The 27,878-nt window shown below is 46.0% G+C and overlaps 1 protein-coding gene across 3 annotated transcripts in view; it reads right to left on the bottom strand.

The window, feature by feature from the left end:
- Positions 1 to 27,878, bottom strand: part of LOC135506980 (neuronal membrane glycoprotein M6-a-like) — a 76,265-nt gene that overhangs the window by 36,391 nt on the left and 11,996 nt on the right. The window contains exon 1 of one of the 3 annotated variants that reach the window (XM_064926426.1): positions 20,355 to 20,651. The exons of 1 other annotated variant lie outside the window; for it this stretch is intronic. In XM_064926426.1, the coding sequence (XP_064782498.1) occupies positions 20,355 to 20,391 (37 nt within the window). In that variant the 5' untranslated portion in view covers positions 20,392 to 20,651. Of the gene's footprint in view, positions 1 to 20,354; positions 20,652 to 27,878 lie in introns of those variants that run through there. One more of the 3 variants, XM_064926424.1, reaches the window with a different exon arrangement.

The following is a 27,878-nucleotide window of genomic DNA, read 5'->3' as shown; positions in this document are numbered from 1 at the left end:
TGGAGAAATGTCCTCTGGTCTGATGAAACAAAAATAGAACTGTTTGGCCATAATGACCATCGTTATGTTTGGAGGAAAAAGGGGAGGCTTGCAAGCCAAAGAACACCATCCCAACTGTGAAGCACGGGGTGGCAGCATCATGTTGGGGGGGGGTGCTTTGCTGCAGGAGGTACTTGTGCACTTAACAAAATAGATGGCATCATGATGAAAATGATGTGGATATATTGAAGCAACATCATCAAGACATCAGTCAGGAAGTTAAAGCTTGGTCGCAAATGGCTCTTCCAAAAGGACAATGACCCCAAGCATACTTCCAAAGTTGTGGCAAAATGGCTTAAGGACAACAAAGTCAAGGTATTGGACTGGCTATCACAAAGCCCTGACCTCAATCTTATAGAACATTTGTGGGCAGAACTGAAAAAGTGTGTGCGAGTAAGGAGGCCGACAAACCTGACTCAGTTACTCCAGCCTTGTCAGGAGGAATGGGCCAAAATTCACTTATTGTGAGAAGCTTGTGGAAGGCTACACGAAACGAGTTAAACAATTTAAAGGCAATGCTACCAAATACTAATTGAGTGTATGTTAACTTCTGACCCACTGGGAATGTGATGAAAGAAATAATAGCTGAAATAAACCATTATCTCTACTCTACTATTATTTTGACATTTCACATTCTTAAAATAAAGCAGTGATCCTAACTGACCTAAGACAGAGAATTTGTACTCGGATTAAATGTCAGGAATTGTGAAAAACTGAGTTTAAATGTATTTGGCTGAAGTGTATGTAAACTTCCGACTTCAACTGTAGATAGATAGATAGAGAGAGAGAGAAAGAGAGAGAACGAGAGAGAGAGAGGGAAAGGAAGAGAATGAGAGAGAGAGAGAGAGAGAGAGAGAGAGAGATATAGACAGTGAGAGGGATGACCCAGAGAGCTTTGGCGTCTGAGTCCTTGGGCCTGAGCCCGAGGTGTTGTTGACCTGCTCTGAGGGCTATCAGCAGTGTAATTTGGTTAATACAGCTTTAAGGACAGATCCACTACCACTCATCCACTACCAGTCACGTGTTATACTACACAGTAGGGAGAGTACAGCAGGCAGCCTATCAAGACAATAAATACAATGTTACAATACAATATAATATACAATATAGCCTACTGTAGTATTCCTTCCAAATATTTTAACATTCTCAATATCGGTCTCAAAAGATGCATCTGTGACAACGCATGAACGATGGTCTATTGTGTATAAATGATATGGTTCAATGTGTCCGGGGTCCAATGTGGTCCAATCATTGACATGGATTGTGCTTTTCCTTTTCCTTGTTTGCCCCTTTATCAATGCCGTAACTTGGCAACACTATGTTAATTCCCTGACAACCCTTGCATGGCGTTCTTGTGTCCAATCACAAAATAACAATCCGAGTTTCCCCCTTTCATGACTTATTATTGCAGCAATTATTGACGGCAGACAGTTCTGAGCCAGCAGTTTTCTGAGCCTGCATTCAGTCTGAATAAGTAAGCCTTGGTAGCTACGGTCGCTAACCCTCTTCAACGGCTGTCAAGTTCTTTGCTTGTTTGGCACACCAAGCTGATTCGTGACTGAAGCTTGACTGGTTGGATAAAAGGAAGGCGCTATGGTATCATTTGTAGAAGCAATTTGGAAGGGGCACACTGCTCTGGTCGTGTCTTTTCCAGGGTCTTTTGTGAGTCGGGACTGATGGTGATTACTGGTATTCACTAACATATAACAAGCTGACCCGGAGCCCATTGTAGAAACTCTGTGTCTGGTCCTGACGTCAACAGGCCAGACTGAATGAATGAGGGGTCTGTGTTCGGGATGTTAGAACGCTCTTTTGTCTTCCACTGATTGGGCTTGTGTTATGTTCCAGGGATGGGGGGGGGAGGGGGGGGTAGACGGGTAGACTGACTAGAAAAACAGAGAGACAGACCGGGCAGTCGGGATCACTGAGGTCAGTGCAGTGAGGACAGGGAGTTACTGTAGGTGGTTAAGATAATGGGATTTAGGTGATCTCTACGGTTAAGGTAATGGGAGTTAGGTGACCTCTACGGTTATGGTAATGGTTGTTAGGTGACCTCTACGGTTATGGTAATGGTTGTTAGGTGACCTCTATGGTTAAGGTAATGGGAGTTAGGTGACCTCTATGGTTAAGGTAATGGGAGTTTGGGGTTCAGAGAGGTTACCAATTTCTCAGTTGATTGCATTGGAAGCATGATGACAGCGATATGAGGACTGTGGGTTTGATAACCCCATGGGCCACTTAATTGTATGTTGTCGCAGACAAACTGAACAAGGTGAATATAATTAATTCAGTATATTAACACCCGTCATGGCAATTAAGATGTTCAAAGGTTTCTGTATTCAATAGGCCGTTCATAAAGAACAGGACATGCTATGATGACAGGTTGGGCTGATGGGGTTGAACAAGGACATTAGATGGGAAGGGCCCGAGCTCTGAGGATGCTGTGTTAGCCCACTTGGGGAGGAGGGAGAGTTGAGTCTCACGGCCAAACTCCTGGGGGTTCTGGCTGTCAGGTGGCTATAGCCTGCTGGCTTATTCACACCATGTCCAGCTGGCCTATCTGGCTAGCTAGATGTACATCTACCAGCCTCAGAGTGACAGAGAGAGAGAGGAGAGAGAGAGAAAGAGAGACAGAGAGAGACATTTTAAATACCATGTGAAAATGAACATCTCAAAACCCCTCCTGATGATTAGAACCAGAGCACTGTCCCAACACACACACATACCCAACGGGCCTGTAGGTCAGAGAGAAGGGTCTGAATCCTGTGACTGAGCCAGAGCCCAGACAGACTGCAGCTACTGCTCTGAGGGGAGGGGTGACAGCGACACGACAAAACAGCCCAGCCCAGCCTGGTCCATTACCATACAATAGACAACAATAAAGCAGTGGGCCTCAGATTGTACAAAAACAATAAAGACGGACCCCTTTGTGCCTGTCGTGTGTTTACTCAACTCTGACATGGAAAACAGCTAGCGACGAGGCAAACATGATATCGTCACTAAATCATGTAAACAACAAAGAACACAAAGGAAAACCAACCTCACTGCAATGATTCCCCCGATTACTTTTGACGCCAATAATCTAGGCTATTACACCAAGATGGCTATCTTTTTCAAAATGGCCGCCATTTTAATTCATGGGTTTTCCATAGGTTGAATGAACATAGTTTAATATAATGTTATCTTATGGTAATACTGTGCTATTATGAATTGAATGTTCATAAATCACAATTTCTTTCTCCAATTACCCCTATTGTAAGTGTCTGTTTTCACAATGTTACTCTACGTCAGTATCAAATAACCTAAGCGCTCAATGTGATTCTAGGCTTTATTACAAAACCGTGTTGGCAGCCAAAGGTAGTAAGCAACATTAGGTTTGTAACAGCAGCAGAATCTTCTGCAGGATTTAAAGTCCATCTATCAACAGGCACTACGCTGTGCAGTGCAGAGAGATGCACGAGGATTCAGTGCCAGGGTTTACAGATGTCCCACTTGTTCACTAGATATATAGTCCTGCATCCAAGGCATGTGATGTCTCATAGGACTCAGATCAACTACAGTGTGTAACAGTGATGAGTAACTTTGCCTGGTACCTGAACACTTGTGTTAGCTCCCCAAGCCAACCAATCGGCTTTAGCTCAGTTTGGCGAACACTCTCTTGTGGCAGGCAGGAGATCCAGAGGTGGATCTTTAAATGATAGCTCTATGGATTGAGACTTTTAGGCATCCGTTTGTGTCTCATCCATAATGTATGGTGTTGTATAAAGCAGTGAGTCATGGACACAGTGAGAAGTGATGACGGGTGATGGAGGAGTAATGGGGGAGTAATGGGGGAGGGATGGAGGAGTGATGTTGGAGAGATGGAGGAGGAGGGATGGAGGAGTAAGGATGGAGAAGGGATGGAGGAGTGATGGGAGAGGGTGGAGGAGGAAGGATGGAGAAGGGATGGGGAGAGGGTGGAGGAGTGATGGAGGAGGAGGGATGGAGGAGAAAGGATGGAGAAGGGATGGACAAGGGATGGAGGAGTGATGGGAGAGGGTGGAGGAGTGATGGAGCAGGGATGGGAGAGGGTGGAGGAGTGATGGAGGAGAGATGGAGGAGGAGGGATGGGGGAGAGGGTGGAGGGTGGAGGAGTGATGGAGGAGGGATGGAGTAGTGATGGCGGAGGAGTGATGGAGGAGGGATGGAGGAGTGATGGTGGAGAGATGAAGGAGGAGGGATGGAGGAGGAAGGATGGAGAAGGGATGGAGGAGTGATGGGAGAGAGATGGAGGAGGGATGGAGGAGTGATGGCGGAGGAGTGATGGAGGAGTAATGGGGGAGGGATGGAGGAGGAGGGATGGAGGAGTGATGGAGGAGGAGTGATGGAGGAGTGATGGAGGAGGGATGGAGGAGGAGGATGGAGGAGGGATGGAGGGAGGATGGAGGGATGGAGGGATGGGGTGGAGGAGGAGGGATATAGAAGGGATGGAGGAGGAGGGATGAAGGAGAGATGGAGGAGGGATGGAGGAGGAGAGATGGAGGAGGGATGGAGCAGGGATGGAAGAGTGATGGAGAAGGGATGGAGGAGTGATGGAGGAGGGATCAAGGAGGAGGGATGGAGGAGAGATGGAGGAGGGATGGAGGAGTGATGGCGGAGGAGTGATGGAGGAGAGATGAAGGAGGAGGGATGGAGGAGGAAGGATGGAGAAGGGATGGAGGAGTGATGGGAGAGGATGGAGGAGTGATGGAGGAGAGATGGAGGAGGGATGGAGGAGTGATGGGAGAGGATGGAGGAGTGATGGAGGAGAGATGGAGGAGGGATGGAGGAGTGATGGCGGAGGAGTGATGGAGGAGTAATGGGGGAGGGATGGAGGAGTGATGGAGGAGGAGTGATGGAGGAGGGATGGAGGAGGGATGGAGGAGGGATGGAGGAGAGATGGAGGAGGAGGATGGAGGAGTGATGGCGGAGGAGTGATGGAGGAGGGATGGAGGAGGAAGGATGGAGAAGGGATGGAGGAGTGATGGGAGAGGATGGAGGAGTGATGGAGGAGAGATGGAGGAGGGATGGAGGAGTGATGGCGGAGGAGTGATGGAGGAGTAATGGGGGAGGGATGGAGGAGTGATGGAGGAGGAGTGATGGAGGAGGAGTGATGGAGGAGGGATGGAGGAGAGATGGAGGAGGAGGATGGAGGAGGGATGGAGGAGGAAGGATGGAGGGATGGAGGAGGAGGGGTGGAGGAGGAGGGATATAGAAGGGATGGAGGAGGAGGGATGAAGGAGAGATGGAGGAGGGATGGAGGAGGAGAGATGGAGGAGGGATGGAGGAGGGATGGAGGAGTGATGGAGGAGGGATCAAGGAGGAGGGATGGAGGAGAGATGGAGGAGGAGGGATGGAGGAGTGATGGAGGAGTGATGGAGGAGGGATGGAGGAGGAGGGATGGAGGAGAGATGGAAATAACAGGAGAGGGATTTGATGGGCACAGAGGACAGGTGAGGATACACTCAGAAAAAAAGGTGCTCAAACCTTAGAGTTTTTCGGCTGTTCCCATTGGAGAACCCTTTGAATAACCCTTTTTGGTTGCAGATCGAAGACTTTCAGGTTCCATGTACAACTCTTTATACAGAGGGTTCTACATGTAACCATTTTTGAGTTCTACTATGGAGACAGGCCGAAGAACCCTTTGGAACCCTTTCCACCGTAGAGGTCACTGTATAGTTCCATAATACCTCTTTCAATTCAATGTTAATGTTTTATTCTTTATCCCAGAGGGGGTAATTGTGCAGGCAAGGTGGGAAAATGTATATTCTCCTCTCTACTGTTCCTCCATTCCTGCACCTTGGTTGGAGAGATCGTGTTAATTTCCTTATGCACGGACACCAGCAGTGTGTCACTCCTCTTCCTCTGGCAGTAGCAGGTTCTTGGTCCTTGACGCTCTTCTACAGAAGGATAATCACAGTGATGCTCCAGAGAGGTCATGCACTGTACTGCCTGGGGACTGGTATGTGATAGCAGCTGTCACTGGCAACATTACAAGCCTCCCCAAAACAATTCTTCCAGCCTTCACTCAAGCCCTGGTCCGGCGTTTTTCTCTCCTCCTCTTCAACACTCCCATTGTATTATTTACATTTCCCCTGACCTCCACTACAGTGAGCAGTGGTTTAAAGTACTTCAAGTCAAAAAATACTTTAAAGTACTACTTAAGTCATTTTTGGGGGTATCTGTACTTTACTTTTCTATTTATATTTTTGACAACTTTTACTTTTACTTCATTACATTCCTAAATAAAGTTATTTACATTTTCCCTGACACCCAAAAGTGTGCTGTCTGGCTTGCTTGATATAAGGAATTTTAAATTATTTGTACATTTACTTTTGATACATAAGTATATTTTAGCAACTACATTTACTTTTGATACTTAAGCATATATAAAACCAAATACTTTTAGACTTTTACTCAAGTAGTATTTTACTGGGTGACTTTTACTTGAGTCATTTTCTATTAAGCTATCTTTACTTTAACTCAAGTATGAGAATTGAGTACTATTTCCACCACTGACAGTGAGACTGAAAACACAACCCAGGCCCAGAGACATCGATGCTCTCAGGTCTTTATAAAGCAATATGTTGTGTGTGTGTGTGTGTGTGTGTGTGTGTGTGTGTGCGTGTGCGTGTGTGTGTTTAACTATCCAGGTGGGGACATTTTGCCGGTCCCTAAAAGGAAAAGTACTATTTTAGGCTTAAGGGTTAGGGTTAGAATTAAGGTTACGGTTTAGAGATTAGGTTAAAAGTTAGGGTTAGGTTAGGGTTTAGAGATTAGGTTAAAAGTTAGGGCTAGGTTACGGTTTAGAGATTAGGTTAAAAGTTAGGGTTAGGTTAGGGTTTAGAGATTAGGTTAAAAGTTAGGGCTAGGTTAGGGTTTAGAGATTAGGTTAAAAGTTAGGGCTAGGTTAGGGTTTAGAGATTAGGTTAAAAATTAGGGCTAGGTTAGGGTTTAGAGATTAGGTTAAAAGTTAGGGTTAGGTTAGGGTTTAGAGATTAGGTTAAAAATTAGGGCTAGGTTAGGGTTTAGAGATTAGGTTAAAAGTTAGGGCTAGGTTAGGGTTTAGAGATTAGGTTAAAAGTTAGGGCTAGGTTAGGGTTTAGAGATTAGGTTAAAAGTTAGGGCTAGGTTAGGGTTTAGAGATTAGGTTAAAAGTAAAGGCTAGGTTAGGGTTTAGAGATTAGGTTAAAAGTTAGGGCTAGGTTAGGGTTTAGGTTTAGGGGTTAAAGAAAAAATTATTTTGAAAGGGAATACATTTTCTGGTTCCTACAGGGATTATAAAATGGTGTGTGTGTGTGTGTGTGTGTGTGTGTGTGTGTGTGTGTGTGTGTGTGTGTGTGTGTGTGTGTGTGTGTGTGTGTGTGTGTGTGTGTGTGTGTGTGTGTGTGTGTGTGTGTGTAAAAACGACACATCAAACATCTCACACCACACACAGAGAGGACTAACCAAAAGCACAAAACAAACAATCCAACCATAATAACCTAAGTTCAATAATTTGAACTAATTTGTCAATAATTGTCTCAAACGTCACTGATAAAATGTAACAATGAATACAAACAAAAAGGGCATTGATCTAAACACCTCCATGTCAAACAGCAAAGGATTGAATCTACACAAGGTGAATGAAAAGAAAAGACCTTGACCATAATTGTCTTTGTTGTGGGAGTGTATGATTCTAGCTGACAGCATCTCCCCCCGCCGCTAAAAGCAATCCTCAACTGTCAATCATCCGGTTGCTAAGAGACAGACTCAGATTAATACAAAGAGGATACAGTGGAGGAGAGAGGAGTGGTGGGGGGACCGGATGATATTAAAGCCGCTTCACATACCAAGGAAAGGTTCATTTAAAACGCCCTGCCGTGGTGATGTACGTCTTAACCCATCGTGTTTTTTTGGCGGTCAGAGAAAATTTAAATCTAGTAGATTTGGATGAGAAACTAACTGCTTTGAGCCTGGTGGAGAAAGATAAACGTTTCTCAATGTGTGGTGACGTACACAGTTTGACTGCAGAGATGTTTCATTTTGGCTCTGCAATACGGCCATTAGCCATTCACATAGAATTACATAGAATTTTATAGGATCTCCATGGCCATCCAGTATTTGATCCTCATGTAGCTTATAGACAGACTACAGTGATGGAAATAAACACATAGACATCCTGACTGTACCACCACAGGGATCACAGCATCACCAAGCTGTTTCCACAACAACCCAACTGGATTGCTCTGCGGCTATATGACCAACCAATCCCGTAGCACTCAGGTCTGTAGCCATAGTTCTTTGAAAGGCTGGTCATGGCTCACATCAACACCATCATCCCAGAAACCCTAGACCCACTCCTATTTGTATACAGCACCAACAGATCCACTGATGATGCAATCTCTATTCCACTCCACACAAACCTTTCCATCTGGACAAAAGGAACTCCTATGTGAGAATGCTGTTCATTGACTGCAGCTCAGAGTTCAACACCATAGTGCCCACGAAGCTCATCAATAAGCTAAGGACCCTGGGACTAAACACCTCCCTCTGCAAATGTTTCCTGGACTTCTTGATGGGTCGCCCCACAGGTGTTAAGGTAGGTAACAACACATCTGCCACGCTGATCCTCAACACGGGGGACCCTCACTGGTAAGTGCTCAGTCCCCTCCTGTACTCCCTGTTCACTTATGACTGCAACACCAGCATCAAGTTTGCCGATAACACCTAAGTGGTAGGCCTGATCAACGACAACGATGAGACAGCATATAGGGAGGAGGTCAGAGACCTGGCAATGTGGTGCCAGGACAACAGGGCAAAGGAGATGATTGTGGACTATAGGAAGACCAAGCACGCTCCAATTCTTATCGACGGGGCTGCAGTGGAACAGATTGAGAGCGATGTGTCCACATCACCAACAAACTATCATGGTCCAAACACACTAAAACAGTTGTGAAGAGGGCACTACAAATTCTATTCCCCCCCAGGAGACTGAAAAGATTTGGCATGTGTCCTCAGATCCTCAAAAGGTTCTACAGCTGCACCATCGAGAGCATCCTGACTGGTTGCATCACTGGCTGGTATGGCAACTGCTCAGCCTCCGACCACAAGGCACTACAGAGGGTAGTGCGTACGGCCCAGGACATCACTGGGGCCAAGCTTCCCACCATCCAGGTCCTCTATACCAGGCGGTGTCAGAGGAAGGCCCTAAAAATTGTCAAAGACTCCAGCCACCTAGTCATAGACTGTTCTTTCTGCTACCGCACGGCAAGCAGTACCGGAGCACCAAGTCTAGGTCCAAGAGGCTTCTTAACAGCTTCTACCCACAAGCCATAAGGCTCCTGAATAGCTCATCAAAGGGCTACCCAGAACCCTCTTTTACACTGTTGCTACTCTCTGTTCATTATCTAGGCATGGTCACTTTAACTCTACCTACATGTACATATTACCTCAATTACCTCGACTAACCGGTGCCCCTGCACATTGACTGTACCAGTAACCCTTGTATATAGCCTCGCTATTGTTATTTTATTGCTGCTGTTTAATTATTTGTTACTTCTTTATTATTTATTTTTTTACTTATCAATTTTTTACTTATCACTTTTATCTTCTTAACTTCTTAAAGCATTGTTGTTTAGTAAGCATTTTACTGTAAGGTAAAACTACTACACCTGTTGTATTTGGCGCATGTGACAAATCAGATTTGATTTGAATCCCACAACTGCTATACAGGCTAAATCCTGACAGAACTAAACAACACAGGGTAGGCAAGTGGCCATTTCACAGGAAGCTACCCCTCAAAAGCCCTTCTACATTATGTGTACTTCACTGGAAAACTCCTGCGCCAGGCATGTCTGTCAATTAGCACCATTAGATACAGTTTATGCAGATGTAGGATATTTCTGCTTGGCAGGAAATGCACATTTGTAGTGTATTTAAGGCTTCGAAAGTTTCCACTTTGAAATTTCAGATGTGATTTGCTGTAATGAAAAATGTATCAACCTCTACGTGTCACGTTTCTGACCTTAGTTCCTTTATTTTGTCTTTGTGTTAGTATGGTCAGGGCGTGAGTTGGGGTGGGCAGTCTACGTTCGTTTTTCTAGGTTGTGTTTATGTGTTTGGCCTGGTATGGTTCTCAATCAGAGGCAGGTGTCGTTCGTTGTCTCTGATTGAGAATCATACTTAGGTAGCCTTTTCCCAACTGTGTTTTGTGGGTGAATGTTTTCGTGTATGTCACCTTTCAGAACTGTTTCGCTTCATTCTCAGTTGTTATTTTGTTTAGTGTTCTGTTGAATAAATTAACATGGACACGTACCACGCTGCATATTGGTCCGATCTCTCCTACTCCTCCTCAGACGAGGACGACGAACGTTACACTACAAACATGTCCATTCATTATAATCCACATTATAATTCACATTTCCTGTTGCTGCAGGATTATTTTCCTGCTGTAGCAAACTGGCTGAAATGAAGATCCTACATCTGTAGCTAAACAGAGTCTGGGCTAACTGCTAACAGGATAGGAACAGGTTAAACTACGTGTAAATAACTTAAAGCTATCGCTAACAATAGCATCATGGTATAAAGCACATCCTGTTTTTGGGTTGTGTCAGATTAGTGTTTTTGTCTACAATTTAGAAGCACCACTTTTCTCATCCACATAGTGTTGCTCAATTAATTTGCTGTGTGGGGAAAGTGGCCATTTTGGGCGGCTGACAAGCAGCTCCATCTTTTAAGTCTTGTCAAATGCATTATTCCATAGCACCATTTTCCACAGGATGACTCATGGTAAATGTATTATTCCTTCACAGCTTTAATTCTGGGTCAGCTTATTCTAATATGCATTATCTTAACCTCTCATGCTACAAAGGTGGGCCAAATAAACGTTGAAATATATCCAAACCTGTATGCTTTTTGGGTAAGACTTTACTTAAAGCCCACCCCGGTTTAATGCATTATTATTGTATCATCACTTGTTATAAGCACACATAAACCTGGGTCTCATACTTTATGTCACTGGGAGTATTAAAGCTTGTCAGGGATCAATTAGATTTAGCCGCAGGCCGATGTTTTTCTTGAGCGGATGGTCTGGGGGCCGGAACATAATTACAAATAAATTGTAGACTGCAAATTGACTGCATGACGCCCATACATATATAATATTTGACTAAAGCGGAATCATTTCAAACCTTGCTTACAAGTGTCTCTCTGTTATGCGTGGGAACACTTGAAACCACTTGGAGCTGATTTCCTGGTGTTTTTTACAGTCCTCTATGTCCAGCAATAAAAATGTACAAATAAAAAATAAAAATGTGCTCAAAAAACGAATAATGTAACTCTGGGCAAAGTGTTGGGGATGCTACTATAATCAATAGAGGTGTATGACGTTTCTGTGAGAGCAGAGTAAGTGATGCCCTCCAGTAACAGATACCCTGTAATCACCCCATACGTTCACTAAGCAGGGGCATGAGGGGACTGTAGCTTGTGTCATCACATCACTGTGAGAGAGGGGCAAAGATAGCCACATCCTATTCATTTCCACAGGTTGGTTCCCAACGGCATGCCAACACATTCCAGTCTCCACATCAATAAACAATGTTATTGTAAACCTGCACAGCAAGAGGAACGCAGGGTTTCATCAAGTGGAACATCTTTCACGCTCATATGTCTCTCTTCCCATTGAAACTCTACCTTCCATTGCTCAAAGGCTTTTAGATAGATAGTTTCACTACCACGTCACCCCCGAGAGCTGACAGTAACAAAGCGGATCACTCTAGCAACTGTGGTAAAGAGAATAGTCTTTGGACGAAACACCCATGGCTGGAAACAGACATCGGTGGCCGTGGCAACCCTTTACCAGTCCAACAACTCAACAGCAACCTTTCCACACGTCTTCCATAATACATGAGGTCTGTGGCTGCTATCAACCAAAAGAGGCATGAAATAAATAGAAAGGCCAATTTTTACGACGTCAGCGAGGGGTCAGAATAAAACACAGGGGTTAAGTGCCTGGGTGCTTCCCTCAAGAGCAGCAGACACAACAACAGAACCCTGACCTCTCCCTTCTGGCCCTGTACTTCATCTTAAATTCTGAATCAACAGAATTTGAACTGCCTCAGTCTGTGGACATGGTACACTCTGCTCCCTACCTCTGCAGTCATTACGCTGGGAGTCTGACAGCTCAGAACGATGTATCACTGCGACCTCATCGTGTGTCTCGCTACACCATTATCCTCTAACGAGACACATTTCGGTTTGAACGCATGCAGTTGTGCAACTGACTATGTTTCCCCTTTCCCTTCCCTCCCTTCCCTCCCCTCCTCAACATCATCCTCCTCCCCATCATTATACTCAATCCCCACTGGTCTCACTTTAAGCCAACAATTCGACAAGCATCTCCTAACACCAGCATGAGATTGGGGAATGATAAGAGTTTCCATGTATGTGTCCTGCTATAGTGTTACCAACTGGGTTTGATTCATGTTCATTTGCCTTGGGGGGGGGGGACAAACAGGAAGTGCTAATTGATGGTGCTGGTACTAACTGCACTGTAATTAGAGGTCATTCATTAGCCTCCGTGTCAGTACCGGCCCAGGCAGCATCGTAAACCAGGAACACTCGGCAACAGCATTAAACAAAGTGTCTTTTGATGGAGTCCATCCTGCAAGACACCGCAGCACCGCTGATGGCTCTGCTAATGAAATCAAATCACATTTTATTGGTAGTATACACATAGTTAGTGGCCTTCCTAGGGAGCTAGCATCTATGGTTCTTTCCTGTTCCATTGTGAAAGACTGACAATGTACAATATAGCCCGAGGGTACCACTTTACATAAGGCAAACAGGTATAATGCATTATAGTATCTATGAAGGCCTCAGAGGGTCTACCGACTGATAACTGCCTAATGAATTAACTGTTCTTAAACTGAGCGATGACGAGTGGACCGTGGCAGTTTGCTGTCTGGCTGCCTGTCTGCCCACAGCGGATCAAAACAAGTCGCTTGACTTCAATAATGCTCGGCCCCATAAACAAAAGGAGAACGCCAGAAATCGATAGAAGACACAACATCCAATTTGCACCCCGGGGACAAATTCCATTGTACATTTAAAGATGGTCCTTTCAGAACTTCTGGCATGAAAATTCAACCGTAAAGCGATCATTGTTAAACAACGATTCTCAACACAAATATGTGGCGCAATGTAGGCTACCGGTCGCAAGGACAATGAGATGGGAAATGACAAATCTCAGGCTAGATAATTGCTATTAGCCTGAAACACCACTGACATTGCACCAATCTATAGATTGTATTGTCTATCACTGTGCACTATCAAAGTCCAATGCCTATAACCCTGTCCAGCTAGATTGAGTATGCAGTTCTAGTATGCTCTACTGTGCTCTAGATTGACAGTACACACAGAGTAATTTACTCCAAGCTACATGTTAAATGTGTCATAATCCGTTGATGTTTACTAAATGACAGTAAGTGTTGATGTAATGTCAACCAATGACTGTATTCCTGGCTGGGTTTTGAACCCATGACCTTGGTGTCATACGTCATTTAGCGTAACAGTGGGTTGATACAGTGGCGCCCTGGTAGAGTCTGGTAGAGTAGGCTAATCAACAAAGGCCTTGAAGTAAGCAATTGTACCCATCTGAACAGAGCACTACAAAACAGTTGCTTGACTTCAATACAATTCTGCTCCAAAATACAAGCAAACAACAACAAAAATCTAGAAGACTGTAAGAGAAGCTATTGTACAGTTATAGCCAGTCCAGCGCTTTGCCAAAGTCCGCTTTCCCAGAGGCCCCAGTCAGAACACTCATCAAACGTAATCGGTGGCGTTGCCCTGGTACCTTGACCTTCCTTTCAGAACTTTAGTCCCCAGGCTCCTCAAGCTGGAACCATGATAGAGCTTGTTAGCATAATTGCAGGCCGGAGAGGAGTGGAGCAGACAGAAGGGAAGAGAGGGAAGCCCCGGCCGGGTCTTTCTGGCCTAAATAGACTACACAAGGACCATCCAGGCAGGAAGTGTTATGGTTCAGGTCTTATCAGTGGCAAGGCCAGCCTAGCAATCACCCTGGAGCAACAGAACACTACTCCCTGCCTGCCTCCTTCTCTGCATGACCCCCACACCCCACTATCTCCCTCTCTCCCTGCCTCCCTCCCTGCCTCCCTCCCTCTCTCCCTGCCACCCTCCCTCTCTCCCTGCCACCCTCCCTCTCTCCCTGCCACCCTCCCTCTCTCCCTGCCTCCCTCCCTCCCTCTCTCCCTGCCTCCCTCCCTCTCTCCCTGCCTCCCTCCCTCTCTCCCTGCCTCCCTCCCTCCCTCTCTCCCTGCCTCCCTCCCTCCCTCTCTCCCTGCCACCCTCCCTCCCTCTCCCTGCCTCCCTCCCCTCTCTCCCTCCCTCCCTCCCTCCCTCCCTCTCTCCCTGCCTCCCTCCCTCTCTCCCTGCCTCCCCTCCCTGCCTCCCCCCCTCCCTCTCTCCCTCCCTCCCTCCCTGCCTCCCTCCCTCCTCCCCCTCCCTGCCTCTCCCCTCCCTCCCTCCCTGCCTCCCTCCCTCCCTCTCCCTGCCTCCCTCCCTCTCCCTGCCTCCCTCCCTCTCCCTGCCTCCCTCCCTGCCTCTCCCCCTCCCCTCCCTCCCTCCCTGCCTCCCTCCCTCTCCCTCCCTCCCTCCCTCCCTCCTCCCTGCCTCCCTCCCCCTCCCTCCCTCCCTCCCTCTCCCTGCCTCCCCTCCCTGCCTCTCTCCCTGCCTCTCCCCCTCCCTCCTCTGCCTCCCTCTCTCCCTGCCTCCTCCCTGCCACCCTCTCTCCCTGCCTCCCTCCCTCTCTCCCTGCCTCCCTATCTCCCTGCCACCCTCCCTCTCCCTGCCTCCCTCTCCCCCTCCCTCTCTCCCTGCCACCTCCCTCCCTCCCTGCCTCCCTCCCTCCCTCCCCTCCCTCCCTCCCTGCCTCCCTCCCTCTCTCCCTGCCTCCCTCCCTCCCTCTCTCCCTGCCCCTCCCCTCCCTCTCTCCCTGCCTCTCTCCCTCCCTGCCTCCCTCCCTGCCTCCTCCTCCCTGCCTCCCTCCCTCCCTCCCTCCCCCTCTCCCCCTCCCTCCCTCCCTCCCTGCCCTCCCCTCCCTGCCTCTCTCCCTCCCTGCCACCCTCCTTCTCTGCCACCCTCCCCCTCCCTCCCTCTCTCCCTGCCTCCCTCCCTCCTCTCCCTGCCTCTCTCCCTCCCTCCCTCTCTCTCTCCCTGCCTCCCTCCCTCTCTCCCTGCCTCCCTCCCTCTCTCCCTGCCTCCCTCTCTCCCTCTCTCCCTGCCTCCTTCTCTGCATGATCCCCACGCCCCACTAACTCCCTCTGCCTCCTGGATACTGAAAGTTATAGATCACTTTCTCTAGGCCAATACCCACTGGTGGGTGAAGTGGACGGTGATTTGTACCTTATGGCTTGCATGGGTACTGTATCAAGTGGATTCAGATATCTATCTTGGAACCCGCAGTCTGAGTCACAGACCCTCAAGAATGTAATCAAAGAGCCAAGACAAGCTCTAAGGTGAGTTTGTAGTCGGTAGAGTGTGAGGGATTTCTATAGAACTATATCACTGAAAACACTGGTTCAACATTTTATCCACACGCATAGAGAATGAGAGTATTTTTGTCACTGAACCTCAGTTTGAGGGGGATCAGTGTCATTTCGGCACCCATTTCACAGCACAGTACACTCTCACTATGTTTCCAGGCTCAATCACTGATGGAATCCACAGTGGACCAGTAGTCAATTGTTTATGTACCAGAGTCAGTAATGTGACAACAATTGTCTCAACTCGACTGCTTGTACGAACAGAAAAAAGCTCCAGTGTCCTAAATGACAAGCAACGTCCAATAACTTTACCCCAAAGTGAAGGAAGGCAGCCAATTAGTCATTCAAATTGATCAACGTAAATCTATTACCCGCGAAAATCCCACACAGCTCTGTTACAGAGGTCCAAGAGAGTGCTAAGGGTGGATGTTCATACATTCATCCGTCGGAGTTCTGTTGATAGCAACAGCAGCATGACGCTCGCTGTAGATGGAGGAGTGCAGCCTGGGTATTTCATTTCACTCCCGCTACGGCTTTATCGCGCCCAGATAAATCAATAGTGCTTCAATATTCAAACTGCCTCAGAGACCGGCTTGATTCTAATTGAATTATATTATAAGCCCTCCATTTTCCGAGCTATGATATAATAATATATAAGCTTTGCAATGTGGAAGTGCTGTACATCCTGATACAATCAACAAGAGATTGGAGATGGTGGAGGATGACAAGGAATAGTTGACCGAAATCAGGATTTTAAGTCAACAAATGGCACTTTTGTCTCAGCCAGTCCTCACCATAACGTTCAGCATCACCGACCCCATCATCAGCACCATAGCGCCATCAGAATCATCACCATGTTCGTCAGTACCGTCAACGCCGTTATGAGTGTTACGGTTTTCTTCAGTGGAAGGAGAGGAGGACCAAACTGCAGCGTGGTTATTTTGTAAACATCTTTAATAAAGATGAAAAATACGAACAGTATGCAAAAACAATAAACGTGAAAACCCGGAACAGCCCTATCTGGTGCAAACAAACACAGAGACCATGACAATCACCCACGTCACACTCAAAGAATATGGCAGCCTAAATAGGGTTCCCAATCAGAGACAACGATAAACACCTGCCTCTGATTGAGTACGCACACACACACACACACACACACACACACACACACACACACACACACACACACACTACTTCGTAATGCTCTGTATTTCTAAATCTAAGTGTTTGGGAAGACCAGATATGTTTATGTGTGTGTGTGTGTTTGTCTGTGTGTGTGTGTGTGTGTGTGTGCGTACAGTGATTAATGTCTGTGTAAGTGTGTGTTGCCGCGTTGATATATGGGTAGGCGGTATTTGCTTTCTCAAAAATCGACACCATTACCTTGTTAATCTCCATCCTTCCTTCTTCAAACCCAATCCCGCTATCCCTCCTGCTTTCTCCAAAACAACATCCCTCCACCCATCAGAGAGAGAGCGAGAGAGAGCGAAAGAGCACCTCCCATCTCTCCGTCGTCACTACCATCGCTGTCGTTTTGTTTCTCCACAGCACATCTCTCCTCACCCAGCTACCTCCCTCCCTCCATCCCTCCTTCTGTCATCCCTTGCCCTCTCCCTCCAATTGTCCCTTCCCTTCGCCTGCTAAAGAGATTTGCATTGATCATTTTTTTCTGTGGGTTCGGCTATATTTGTGGTTAGCCAAGAATGCCGCAATGAAGTATAGGAGACCCGCAGCCACATAGAGGGAGGTAGAGAGAGAGAGAGAGAGAGAGAGAGAGAGAGAGAGAGAGAGAGAGACTATCAGTATCCAACACCCCAAGGCATTCATTATTATCTCAAGAAAGCAGCAACAGCCTGGACAAATAGTCACAGACCCTCTTTTTTCTGCACCTGACTCTTTAGACTCCAGAGAGTATGGTAATGAGGAGATGACATGCAGGGAAACAACTAATGGAAACTTCAAATGGATCGAGTCCAGCTGTTGAAGATTTGTCCAAAGGCCAGAGCTAACACATTTCCTCCCAGAGGTGGGTGGGGTGGTGCTCACTCAGAAGTAGACAACCATCTAATCCCACCAACCCCTGTCGGTAAACATAGACAGACTCTGTTGCTGTCAAACTGTGACGGGGAACATTTTGGATTTGGTCACATTGAGTACCATCGCCATATGGTTGTAGTTATTTTGGCATTGGAAGGGAGAGAGAGAGATAGAGACACAGAGACAAAGAGAGAGAAGGGATAGAGAGAGAAGGGACAGAGACAGAAACAGAGTTGTTAACATATGTTTCCCATGCAAATAAAGCCCATTGAATTGAATTGAATTGAGAGAGACAGAGAGAGAAGAGATAGAGACAGGTAGAGAGAGAGACAGACAGAGAGCGAAAGAGAGAGAGAAGAGAGACAGAGACAGAGAGAGGGAGGATGAGAGATAGAGAGAGGATGAGAGAGAGATGGAGAGAGACAGTGAGAAAAGAAAGCTTATGGGGTCTACAAAAACAAAATGTTATGTTTAAGCTGCCCTGTTTTTCTTTCTCTCTCTCCCTCCATCTCCCTCTTTACGCTCTCTCTCTCTCTCTCTCTCTCTCTCTCTCTCTCTCTCTCTCTCTCTCTCTCTCTCTCTCTCTCTCTCTCTCTCCCTCCATCTCCCTCTTTACGCTCTCTCTCTCTCTCTCTCTCTCTCTCAGAAGTGGGTCAGGACTAATGAGCAGCAGAACAGTTACTTAAAGATGCGCGGGGACCATTGGAAGGACAATGACCATGGAACCTTCAATCCCTCACTCTCCCCCTATCTTTCTTTCTCCCCCTTCTCTCTCTCTCCCTTCCCCCTCTCTCACTCCCTCTTTCTCATTCTCAATTCAACTCAAGAGGCTTTATTGGCATGGTAAACATGTTTACATTGCCAAAGCAAGTGAAATGGATAAGCAAAAGTGAAATAAACAATAAAAAAACATTACACTCACACAAGTTCCAAAAGAATGAAGACATTTCAAATGTTATATTATGTCTATATACAGTGTCTTAACGATGTGCAAATAGTTTAAGTATAAAAGGGAAAATAAATAAACATACATATGTGTTTGTTCTTCACTGGTTGCCCTTTTCTTGTTCAAGCAGGTCACAAATCTTGCTGCTGTGATGGTACACTGTGGTATTTCACCCAGTAGATATGGGAGTTTATCAAAATTTGATTTGTTTTCAAATTCTTTGTGGGTCTGTGTAATCTGAGGGAAATATGTGTCTCTAATATGGTCATACATTTGGCAGGAGGTTAGGAAGTGCAGTTCAGTTTCCACCTCATTTTGTGGGCAGTGAGCACATAGCCTGTCTTCTCGTGAGAGCCAGGTCTGCCTACGGCGGCCTCTCTCAATAGCAAGGGTATGATCACTGAGTCTGTACATAGTCAAAGCTTTCCTTAAGTTTGGGTCAGTCACAGTGGACAGGTATTCTGCCACTGTGTACTCTCTGTTTAGGGCTAAATAGCATTCTAGTTTGCTCTGTTTTTTTGTTAATTCTTTCCAATGTGTGAAGTAATTCTCTTTTTGTTTTCTCAGGATTTGGTTGGGTCTAGTTGTGTAGCTGGTCCTGGGGCTCTGTTCACAAACACAGGACCAGCTTGCTTAAGGGGCTCTTCTCCAGGTTAATCTCTCTGTTGGTGATGGCTTTGTTATGGAAGACTATCGCTGTCTCTCTCCCCCTCTTTACACTCCAACCCAAAGTGTAACCTTTTGCAACCTGTTTTTAGTGGAGGGGTGGGGGGTATGTGGTTCATATGTGTCAATTGGGTTTGTGAAAGCGGTGTGGGGGAGGAGAGGGAGGGGCAGGGAAGGAAGGAAGGGAAACATCTGCTTGGGCTAAAGATGGGTCCCCATGCTTTGCTCTGATTGGCTAAGAGTGTTCGTCATCTATAAAAACAGTCCAAAATATTCATTCCATCTCCATAACAGACAATGCATTCGCATGTTTCATTCATAATGGGTAAATAGTCTTAGCTAGCGCTGCATACGTGTTCTGTTGATCCCCCCTCGACAAGACAACACCTGCCCATCCTCCAGCACAGTGCCATTAAATGAGATGAATGGTACAGCAGCCAAGCACCCCGCCACTAAACAAACAACTGTTACTGAGACAAAGGGACAGGAGGACAGACAGGCGCGCTAATCTGATTTGAGCTGATTTCAGCTTAGATAGCAAAGTAATGGCTGCATTGTTGCCATACCCGGGGAAAATCGAAAGAGTGAGAGGAGGAGGGAGGGATAGAGGGAAGTCAATTCACTTCTCTGCTGTCTCTTGTGAGCCGTCAAGACAAGCGTTCAAGCAAAAGACAAGACAATTCCCATGGACCCCCCCCCCAATCCACCACTCAACAAACAAGGGACACCCAAGCACCCGCCTCCTTCTCTCTCTCTCTCTCTCTCTCTCTCTCTCTCTCTCTCTCTCCCTCCATCCTCCCTTCCCTGCACCTTTCAAAACAGCATCGCTCAAATCAAAATAAAATCAGCGCAATTCCAATGAACGATGAGGACAATCAATAATAATGAGAAAACTCTCCCCCAAAAAACTCAAGTAATTCCAATACATGTGTTTCTTTGTCTGCATCAGTAGCTTATTCTCTCAGCGTCCAAATACACGTCTGTGTCAAAGAGAGACTGTGTAACATCGGCATACAGTACATACAGTTGCAGCAGCAGCAACACAAAGGAAACATGGATTAGCTCCGAGATGTATATATATTAAAGATTTTACACCGTACCTTTTGAATTCGGTCCTTCTTCCATATTCTCTTCCATTGTGTCTGGGTTTGTGTCCACTTCGATTTCAATACACAGAAATTTCACAAAGCCTCTCGGTCACAACTGTATAAAGCCTCCTCTCGGCTGGGTGTGTGTACAGTGTGAGTGTGTTGGGGTGTGTTCTGTCCCCTAGCTGTGAGTTGTGGCGTTGTAGCAGTGAGCAGCTCCTAGGGAAGTCCGCTCTCAGTGTTGTGCCGTCTCTCTCAGACTCTCACTCACACCCCTCCCTCGCTCCTCTCTCTCTCTCTCACACACCCCTCCCTCGCTCCTCTCTTTCTCTCTCCGGCACTCACACCCCTCCCTCGTTCCTCTCTCTCTCTCTCTCCGGCACTCACACACCTCCCTCTCTTTCAGCACTCACTCCCTTCCATCTCTCTCGGACTCTCACACCCGTATCTCTCTCTCTCAGAGCGCGGCAGCCCCTGGTCTCATTCCTTCTGTTCTTCTGAAGACGATCAATTCCTCCTGTCCATGACTAGAAACCACAACACCAGGAAGCACATAATTGGACTGGGAGAGAAAGATCAAACTCCTCTTTCCTTTAAATGTCTTAAGCATCAATATGTTTTTGGAGGAAGGGGTGTAAAGGAGAGACTGATTCCAGGAGGAATGGAAGGAGAAACTCGACTTCCTGTGAGTTTCTTTAAATGGAAATTGGGAACAATACTGCTGAATTGGAAAGACAGAATAGGAGGAATGGGCTCGCTACAAGGAGAAAGACGTAAGCAGGTGTTCAGCCATAAAAACAAGGGATTGAGGGTTTGTATTAGAAGCAGGATGGTGGAAGCAGCAGCAGCCCGGCACACTGTGAGCAGATGGAGGGGTGTAACCAGCCCAACAGCCACTCTCCCTCTCACCCTCCTCTCCCACCAAACACCCCTGTTTTTTAGAGTAAATGGAAGAGCCCGCCAGTCAGCCTGGGCTTAAGTTATGCTGCACCGACTAGTGAAAGGAAGAGGATATATGTTTTTACCTTATGATTTTAAATAATGCCTTTTTTCATTCCTGTGTTGGGCTTGGATGGAAGCATGTCTGTGATTTGTCACAAAGATATACAATGCGGGGCCTCCCGGGTGGCGCAGTGCCACCAGAGACTCTGGGTTCGAGCCCAGGCTCTGTCGCAGCCGGCCGCGACCGGGAGGTCCATGGGGCGACGCACATTTGGCCTAGCGTCGTCCGGGTTAGGGAGGGTTTGGCAGGTAGGGATATCCTTGTCTCATCGCGCACTAGCGACTCCTGTGGCGGGTGCGTACGGTGTTTCCTCCGACACATTGGTGCGGCTGGCTTCCGTGTTGGATGCGCGCTGTGTTAAGCAGTGTGGCTTGTTTGGGTTGTGTTTCGGAGGACGCATGGCTCTCGACGGGAGTTGTAGCGATGAGACAAGACAGTAACAACTAACAATTGGATACCAGGAAATTGGGGAGAAAAAGGGGGTTAAATAAAACAAAAAATAGATATACAGCTATGGCTCTCGAGGAACCCTTTTCTCAATGGCAAAGAGCACGCACAATCGCTGGCGCACACACACACACACTAGTGATAGGGGAAAATATTGATACAATTACATATTATTTTGGACAATATTGTATCGATACTTTGACTCCAATGATTGATGAGACTTCTTTGTTGTTGCGAACTAAAGGCTTTAGTCTCAGAGAAGGTTAGTCATCAGACAGGTCCCTCTTGCAAAAAAGATTGTATCTCAATGAGACAAAACTTTATAAAGGTTAAATGACAACAATTGATCACTGGTTACACCTAGATCGATTTGAGTTGTGTATCTCCACTCTGCCTCGTTCCCCAGCACCTCAGCCAGTACTACCGAGGGCTACTGTCTGTACGAGGCAATGATTGGTTATGGTTGGCGAGTACAATCAGGGCTGGACACAGCACTAATCAGTCACACTGCTCTGGCCAACAGCCAACACACACATACACACACACACATTCAAGCATTGGCACAAAAATGTAGTACTGCGTGTTACTGCTTCGTACACACACACACACACACACACACACACACACACACACACACACACACTAAGATAAGACCTGCAGCCAAATCAATGATCTCTCAATCAATCAATATTAGCAATTGGCGTTAAATGATGACAATAGAACGGTGACAAAGAAACACGTTAAAGGTGACGGCACATGATGATAAAAATGATGAAAATGCAAATGACGAATCGAGGTCATTATTAGAACAGGTGAAATAAACCACAGCCGTATTTCACTGCTGTGTGAATCTGATCCTGTTCATTGTCTATGCTGTCAGCAGCAGTGGCACGTCCACGTAAACACAAGTGGGAGACCTGAGCACAACTCTGCTCTGGCTGCAGGAACTGAACGGAGGCAGCGGTAACCACGGCGCCCGTCGCTCTGCACGCAGCGGCAGGTACAACAGCCTAGTAACGACAGGCTGCGCGCCTGGCGACGGTGGTGAGATGTGACGTGGCGGCCGCCGCCCGAGATGAAAATGACTGGCTGCAGTCAGCGAGGTCATTAACAATGTAGCAGCTATAGAAGCGAGGCCCTTTCACGGCTACTAGATAGGAGCGAAGACGACTCTTTCTCAATTCATCTTTCCTTGCATCCTCTCTCCTCGCCTCCTTCTCCAAATGCTTTGGATGACAAAGTCCTCCAATACAATTGAGAAGGAAGAGAGGAGATAGAATGCAAGTCATCACAGAATGACAAATTGAGATTGAGCCGCAGACTCCAGAGAAAAGCAGCGCAGCTGATAATAATTGTGTGCAAGTAGTGCCAGAGCAGAGTTTATCTGGGCAGAGGAGGAGTGAGGAGTGACCCTGCATCAGGTCTGAGGGGAGTGTAGAGCTCACGTTGATGAAAGACACTGTAGATAGGAATACGGAGTGGATGTGGAATCAGATACGGTTGGGCTTGGGCTGACAGCTGACTGAAGATCTCAGGACTGAATCAGATACGGTTGGGCTTGGGCTGACAGCTGACTGAAGTGCCAGAGCACTGAAGTTTCAGATACGGTTCTGGCTGCAGACTGGAGGACTGAATCAGAGCTGAGCTGACTGAAGATCTCAGGACTGAATCATCAGGCTTGGGCTGACAGCTGACTGAAGAGGACTGTCAGACGGTTGGGCTTGGGCTGACAGCTGACTGAAGATCTCAGGACTGAAAGACACTGACTGAAGATAGGGAATCAGATACGGTTGGGCTTGGGCTGACAGCTGACTGAAGATCTCAGGACTGAATCAGATACGGTTGGGCTTGGGCTGACAGCTGACTGAAGATCTCAGGACTGAATCAGATACGGTTGGGCTTGGGCTGACAGCTGACTGAAGATCTCAGGACTGAATCAGATACGGTTGGGCTTGGGCTGACAGCTGACTGAAGATCTCAGGACTGAATCAGATACGGTTGGGCTTGGGCTGACAGCTGACTGAAGATCTCAGGACTGAATCAGATACGGTTGGGCTGACAGCTGACTGGCTTGGGCTGACAGCTGACTGAAGATCTCAGGACTGAATCAGATACGGTTGGGCTTGGGCTGACAGCTGACTGAAGATCTCAGGACTGAATCAGATACGGTTGGGCTTGGGCTGACAGCTGACTGAAGATCTCAGGACTGAATCAGATACGGTTGGGCTTGGGCTGACAGCTGACTGAAGATCTCAGGACTGAATCAGATCGTCCAGATGCACAAGGCAGATACTCTAGACGTATAAGAGATAGAAGAAAGATACTGAATGAAATATAGATCCTACAGATACTACAGATCTGGAAGTAAGCCATGTGCTTTTGTGTAGAATTCAAGTGACAGGAATGTAGGTCTACTGCGCCAATGAACAACGACAGATGAAAACATATTTTTTTAGTGACACTCACAGTGCAGAACTTTTAGTTATTTTGATACTTATGCTATGAACCAGCCACTTATCTGGCCATTACTATGCTATTAATGTCTCTAATCTCAGCATCTCACGCATACTAATCAGACAATGGGGAGCTGCTCAATGACAACCTGAGAGACGGGCTGTAATTGGCTAAAATGGCAGAGAGGTTGAGTTTCTGAGAACCAAGGGCCAGGATGGATGACTCATACCACAGGTCTGGAGGTAGGCCCGCACACACGCACGCCCACACACACTACTGCTTCTGTATCAAAGATAGGTCAAATACAAAAAAAGCAACCAAGCAGTATAGTTCTGAACAAGACAGTGTTCCAACGACAAAACAATCAAATCTTCTCTACAATACAAGTTGTAATTTTCTCAAGAGACACATTACTGAAACCAAGACACAGACTCAACATACTGATAGCCTAGAATATGTCATGTAATCATTCTGAATATATGCCATACAGATGAATTATGAATTCATCATTTGGTTATAATTGTACATTATTGAACATTGCTTACCTCTAGGACCTAGGTTATTAAATAGCAGCATAATTGTTGTTTTAAATGAGGGCTGTAGAAGGTTGACAAACAGTACTATGCAGAGACTGTATTGGCTCTAACATGGGTGGAAAACTTTTATGTACAGTTGAATAGTTGTGAGTATGTATGTTACTATGTACTTTAGGACTAAATGTTGTGAGTATGTATGTTACTATGTACTTTAGGACTAAATGTTGTGAGTATGTATGTTACTATGTACTTTAGGACTAAAAGTTGTGAGTATGTATGTTACTATGTACTTTAGGACTAATAGTTGTGAGTATGTATGTTACTATGTACTTGAATGTGTGTGTGTGTGTGTGTGTGCGTGCGTGTATGTGTGTGTGTCTGAGCATGTGTGTGTGTGTGTGTGTGTATGTGTGTGTGTCTGAGCATGTGTGTGTGTGTGTGCGTGCGTATGTGTGTGCGTGTGTGTATGTGTGTGTGTCTGAGCATGTGTGTGTGTGTGTGCGTGTGTGTATGTGTCTGAGCATGTGTGTGTGTGTGTGAGTGTGTGTGTGTGTGTGTGTATGTGTGTGAGCATGTGTGTGTGTGTGTGTGTGTGTGTGTAGCCTAGTCTAATAGTATATTTGGATGCTTTGTATTGATCCTGAAAGCAACCAGGTGGTGTGATGGTTGTTGTGGGCGTATCTCTCTGCTTGCTCTGCTACCGACTTCCTATCTCCTAAACACACCACTTCAATCACGCCGTCTCTTTCCAGACTGATGCACCTTCTTGAATCTATTACAGGCTACAAAAAACACATCTCCCTTTCTCTCTTACATATTCAAGAGTTCATGTATCTAAACATTTCATATAGGAATGTGTCTTCATCTAAGCACTCTCCCCTCCAATTGCAGCAGAGGCAGAGAGAGAGAGAGAGACAGAGACAGAGACAGAGACAGAGACAGAGACAGAGACAGAGACAGAGAGACAGAGAGACAGAGAGACAGAGACAGAGACAAAGACAGAGACAGAGACAGAGAGAGAGAGAGAGAGAGAGAGACAGAGAGAGACAGAGAAAGAGACAGAGAAAGAGATAGAGACAGAGAGAGAGAGAGACAGAGAGAGAGAGAGACAGAGAGAGAGACAGAGAGAGAGAGAGAAATTGTCCCACAAAATGGGACAAACACCAAATTGAGACTCTGCACGCAGAATTCTGCAAAAATATCCTCAGTGTACAACGTAGAACACCAAATAATGCATGCAGAGCAGAATTAGGCCGATACCCACTAATTATCAAAATCCAGAAAAGAGCTGTTAAATTCTATAACCACCTAAAAGGAAGCGATTCCCAAACCTTCCACAACAAAGCCATCACCTACAGAGAGATGAACCTGGAGAAGAGTCCCCTAAGCAAGCTGGTCCTGGGGCTCTGTTCACAAACACACCCTACAGAGCCCCATGACAGCAGCACAATTAGACCCAACCAAATCATGAGAAAACAAAAAGATAATTACTTGACACATTGGAAAGAATTAACAAAAAAACAGAGCAAACTAGAATGCTATTTGGCCCTACACAGAGAGTACACAGCGGCAGAATACCTGACCACTGTGACTGACCCAAAATTAAGGAAAGCTTTGACTATGTACAGACTCAGCGAGCATAGCCTTGCTATTGAGAAAGGCCGCCGTAGGCAGACATGGCTCTCAAGAGAAGACAGGCTATGTGCTCACTGCCCACAAAATGAGGTGGAAACTGAGCTGCACTTCCTAACCTCCTGCACAATGTATGACCATATTAGAGAGACATATTTCCCTCAGATTACACAGATCCACAAAGAATTCGAAAACAAATCCAATTTTGAAAAACTCCCATATCTACTGGGTGATATTCCACAGTGTGCCATCAGAGCAGCAAGATTTGTGACCTGTTGCCACGAGAAAAGGGCAACCAGTGAAGAACACGCACCATTGTAAATACAACCCATATCTATGCTTATTTATTTTATCTTGTGTCCTTTACCATTTGCACATTGTAAAAACACTGTATATATATATATATATATATATATATATATATATATATATATATATATATATATATATATATATATATATATATATATACGACATTTGTAATGTCTTTATTGTTTTGAAACTTCTGTATGTGTGATGTCTACTGTTAATTTTTATTGTTTATTTCACTTTATATATTATATACCTTACTTGCTTTGGCAATGTTAACACATGTTTCCCATGCCAATAAAGCCCCTTGAATTGAATTGAGAGAGAGAGAGAGAGAGAGGATGCTCAAACGGATTGCTGGGAGCAGAGGAGTGTTGAAGTGACAGAATCGGGACTGCCGACCTGCGTAGCCTATCCATTATAGAGGGGCTGTAGTGCTGGAGTGGTGCACAGACTAGAGCTAGAACCCAACAGAAAACACAGGCTCGGAGAGACAGACATTTTAGATTCCACAAGCTATTTCCATTGTAAACAGCTGGTGGTAGATTCTGTGTATGTGTTTATGTGTGGGGAAACAGAGACTTACAGCATATGGGGCCTGTTCAGGGGGGTGAAATGTTTAGAGTGTTCTGATAAAAATATATTGTGTGTAGAACAGGAATGACTGTCTACGTAGAACAGAATGCAATGTATCTAATCAAGTCAGCTCTGGACATTCCATTTCTATCTACTCTGAGGATTTTATTTTGAACGTCCTGGACATTTCAGCAAACCGAATGTTGCTAGATTACATAAGAGCGGAAGCTATTAACGCAAATCTGCAAGCTCTTCACAAGCACAGAAGTGTGCATGTTTACATATTAAGACACACACCTTTGGTTGATACGATGAAAATCCTGGCGATGCTTCAAAACCCTTTGTGTTAATAAGAAACTCACCGAATGAATAAACAAAGCATATTCTCTACGATTTTCAGCAAGAAATTTAGTCAGAAGTATCGCAACTTGTTCTTTAACAGAGAAGTAAGTCAGAGGGCTGTTCATTTCACTTTCAAGATGGCAGATGAAAGACTTCTCCAGTGGCGCCGGGTTGCACTTTTCAGCTCGAGCCGCCACATATATCTGACTACAGTACTACAGTGAAATGAATATGTCT

The sequence above is a fragment of the Oncorhynchus masou genome, chromosome 20, assembly GCF_036934945.1.
Source record: "Oncorhynchus masou masou isolate Uvic2021 chromosome 20, UVic_Omas_1.1, whole genome shotgun sequence".
Taxonomy (NCBI): domain Eukaryota; kingdom Metazoa; phylum Chordata; class Actinopteri; order Salmoniformes; family Salmonidae; genus Oncorhynchus; species Oncorhynchus masou.
Note: the sequence above shows the minus strand (reverse complement) of the source record. Positions and strands in the feature narration are given on the sequence as shown.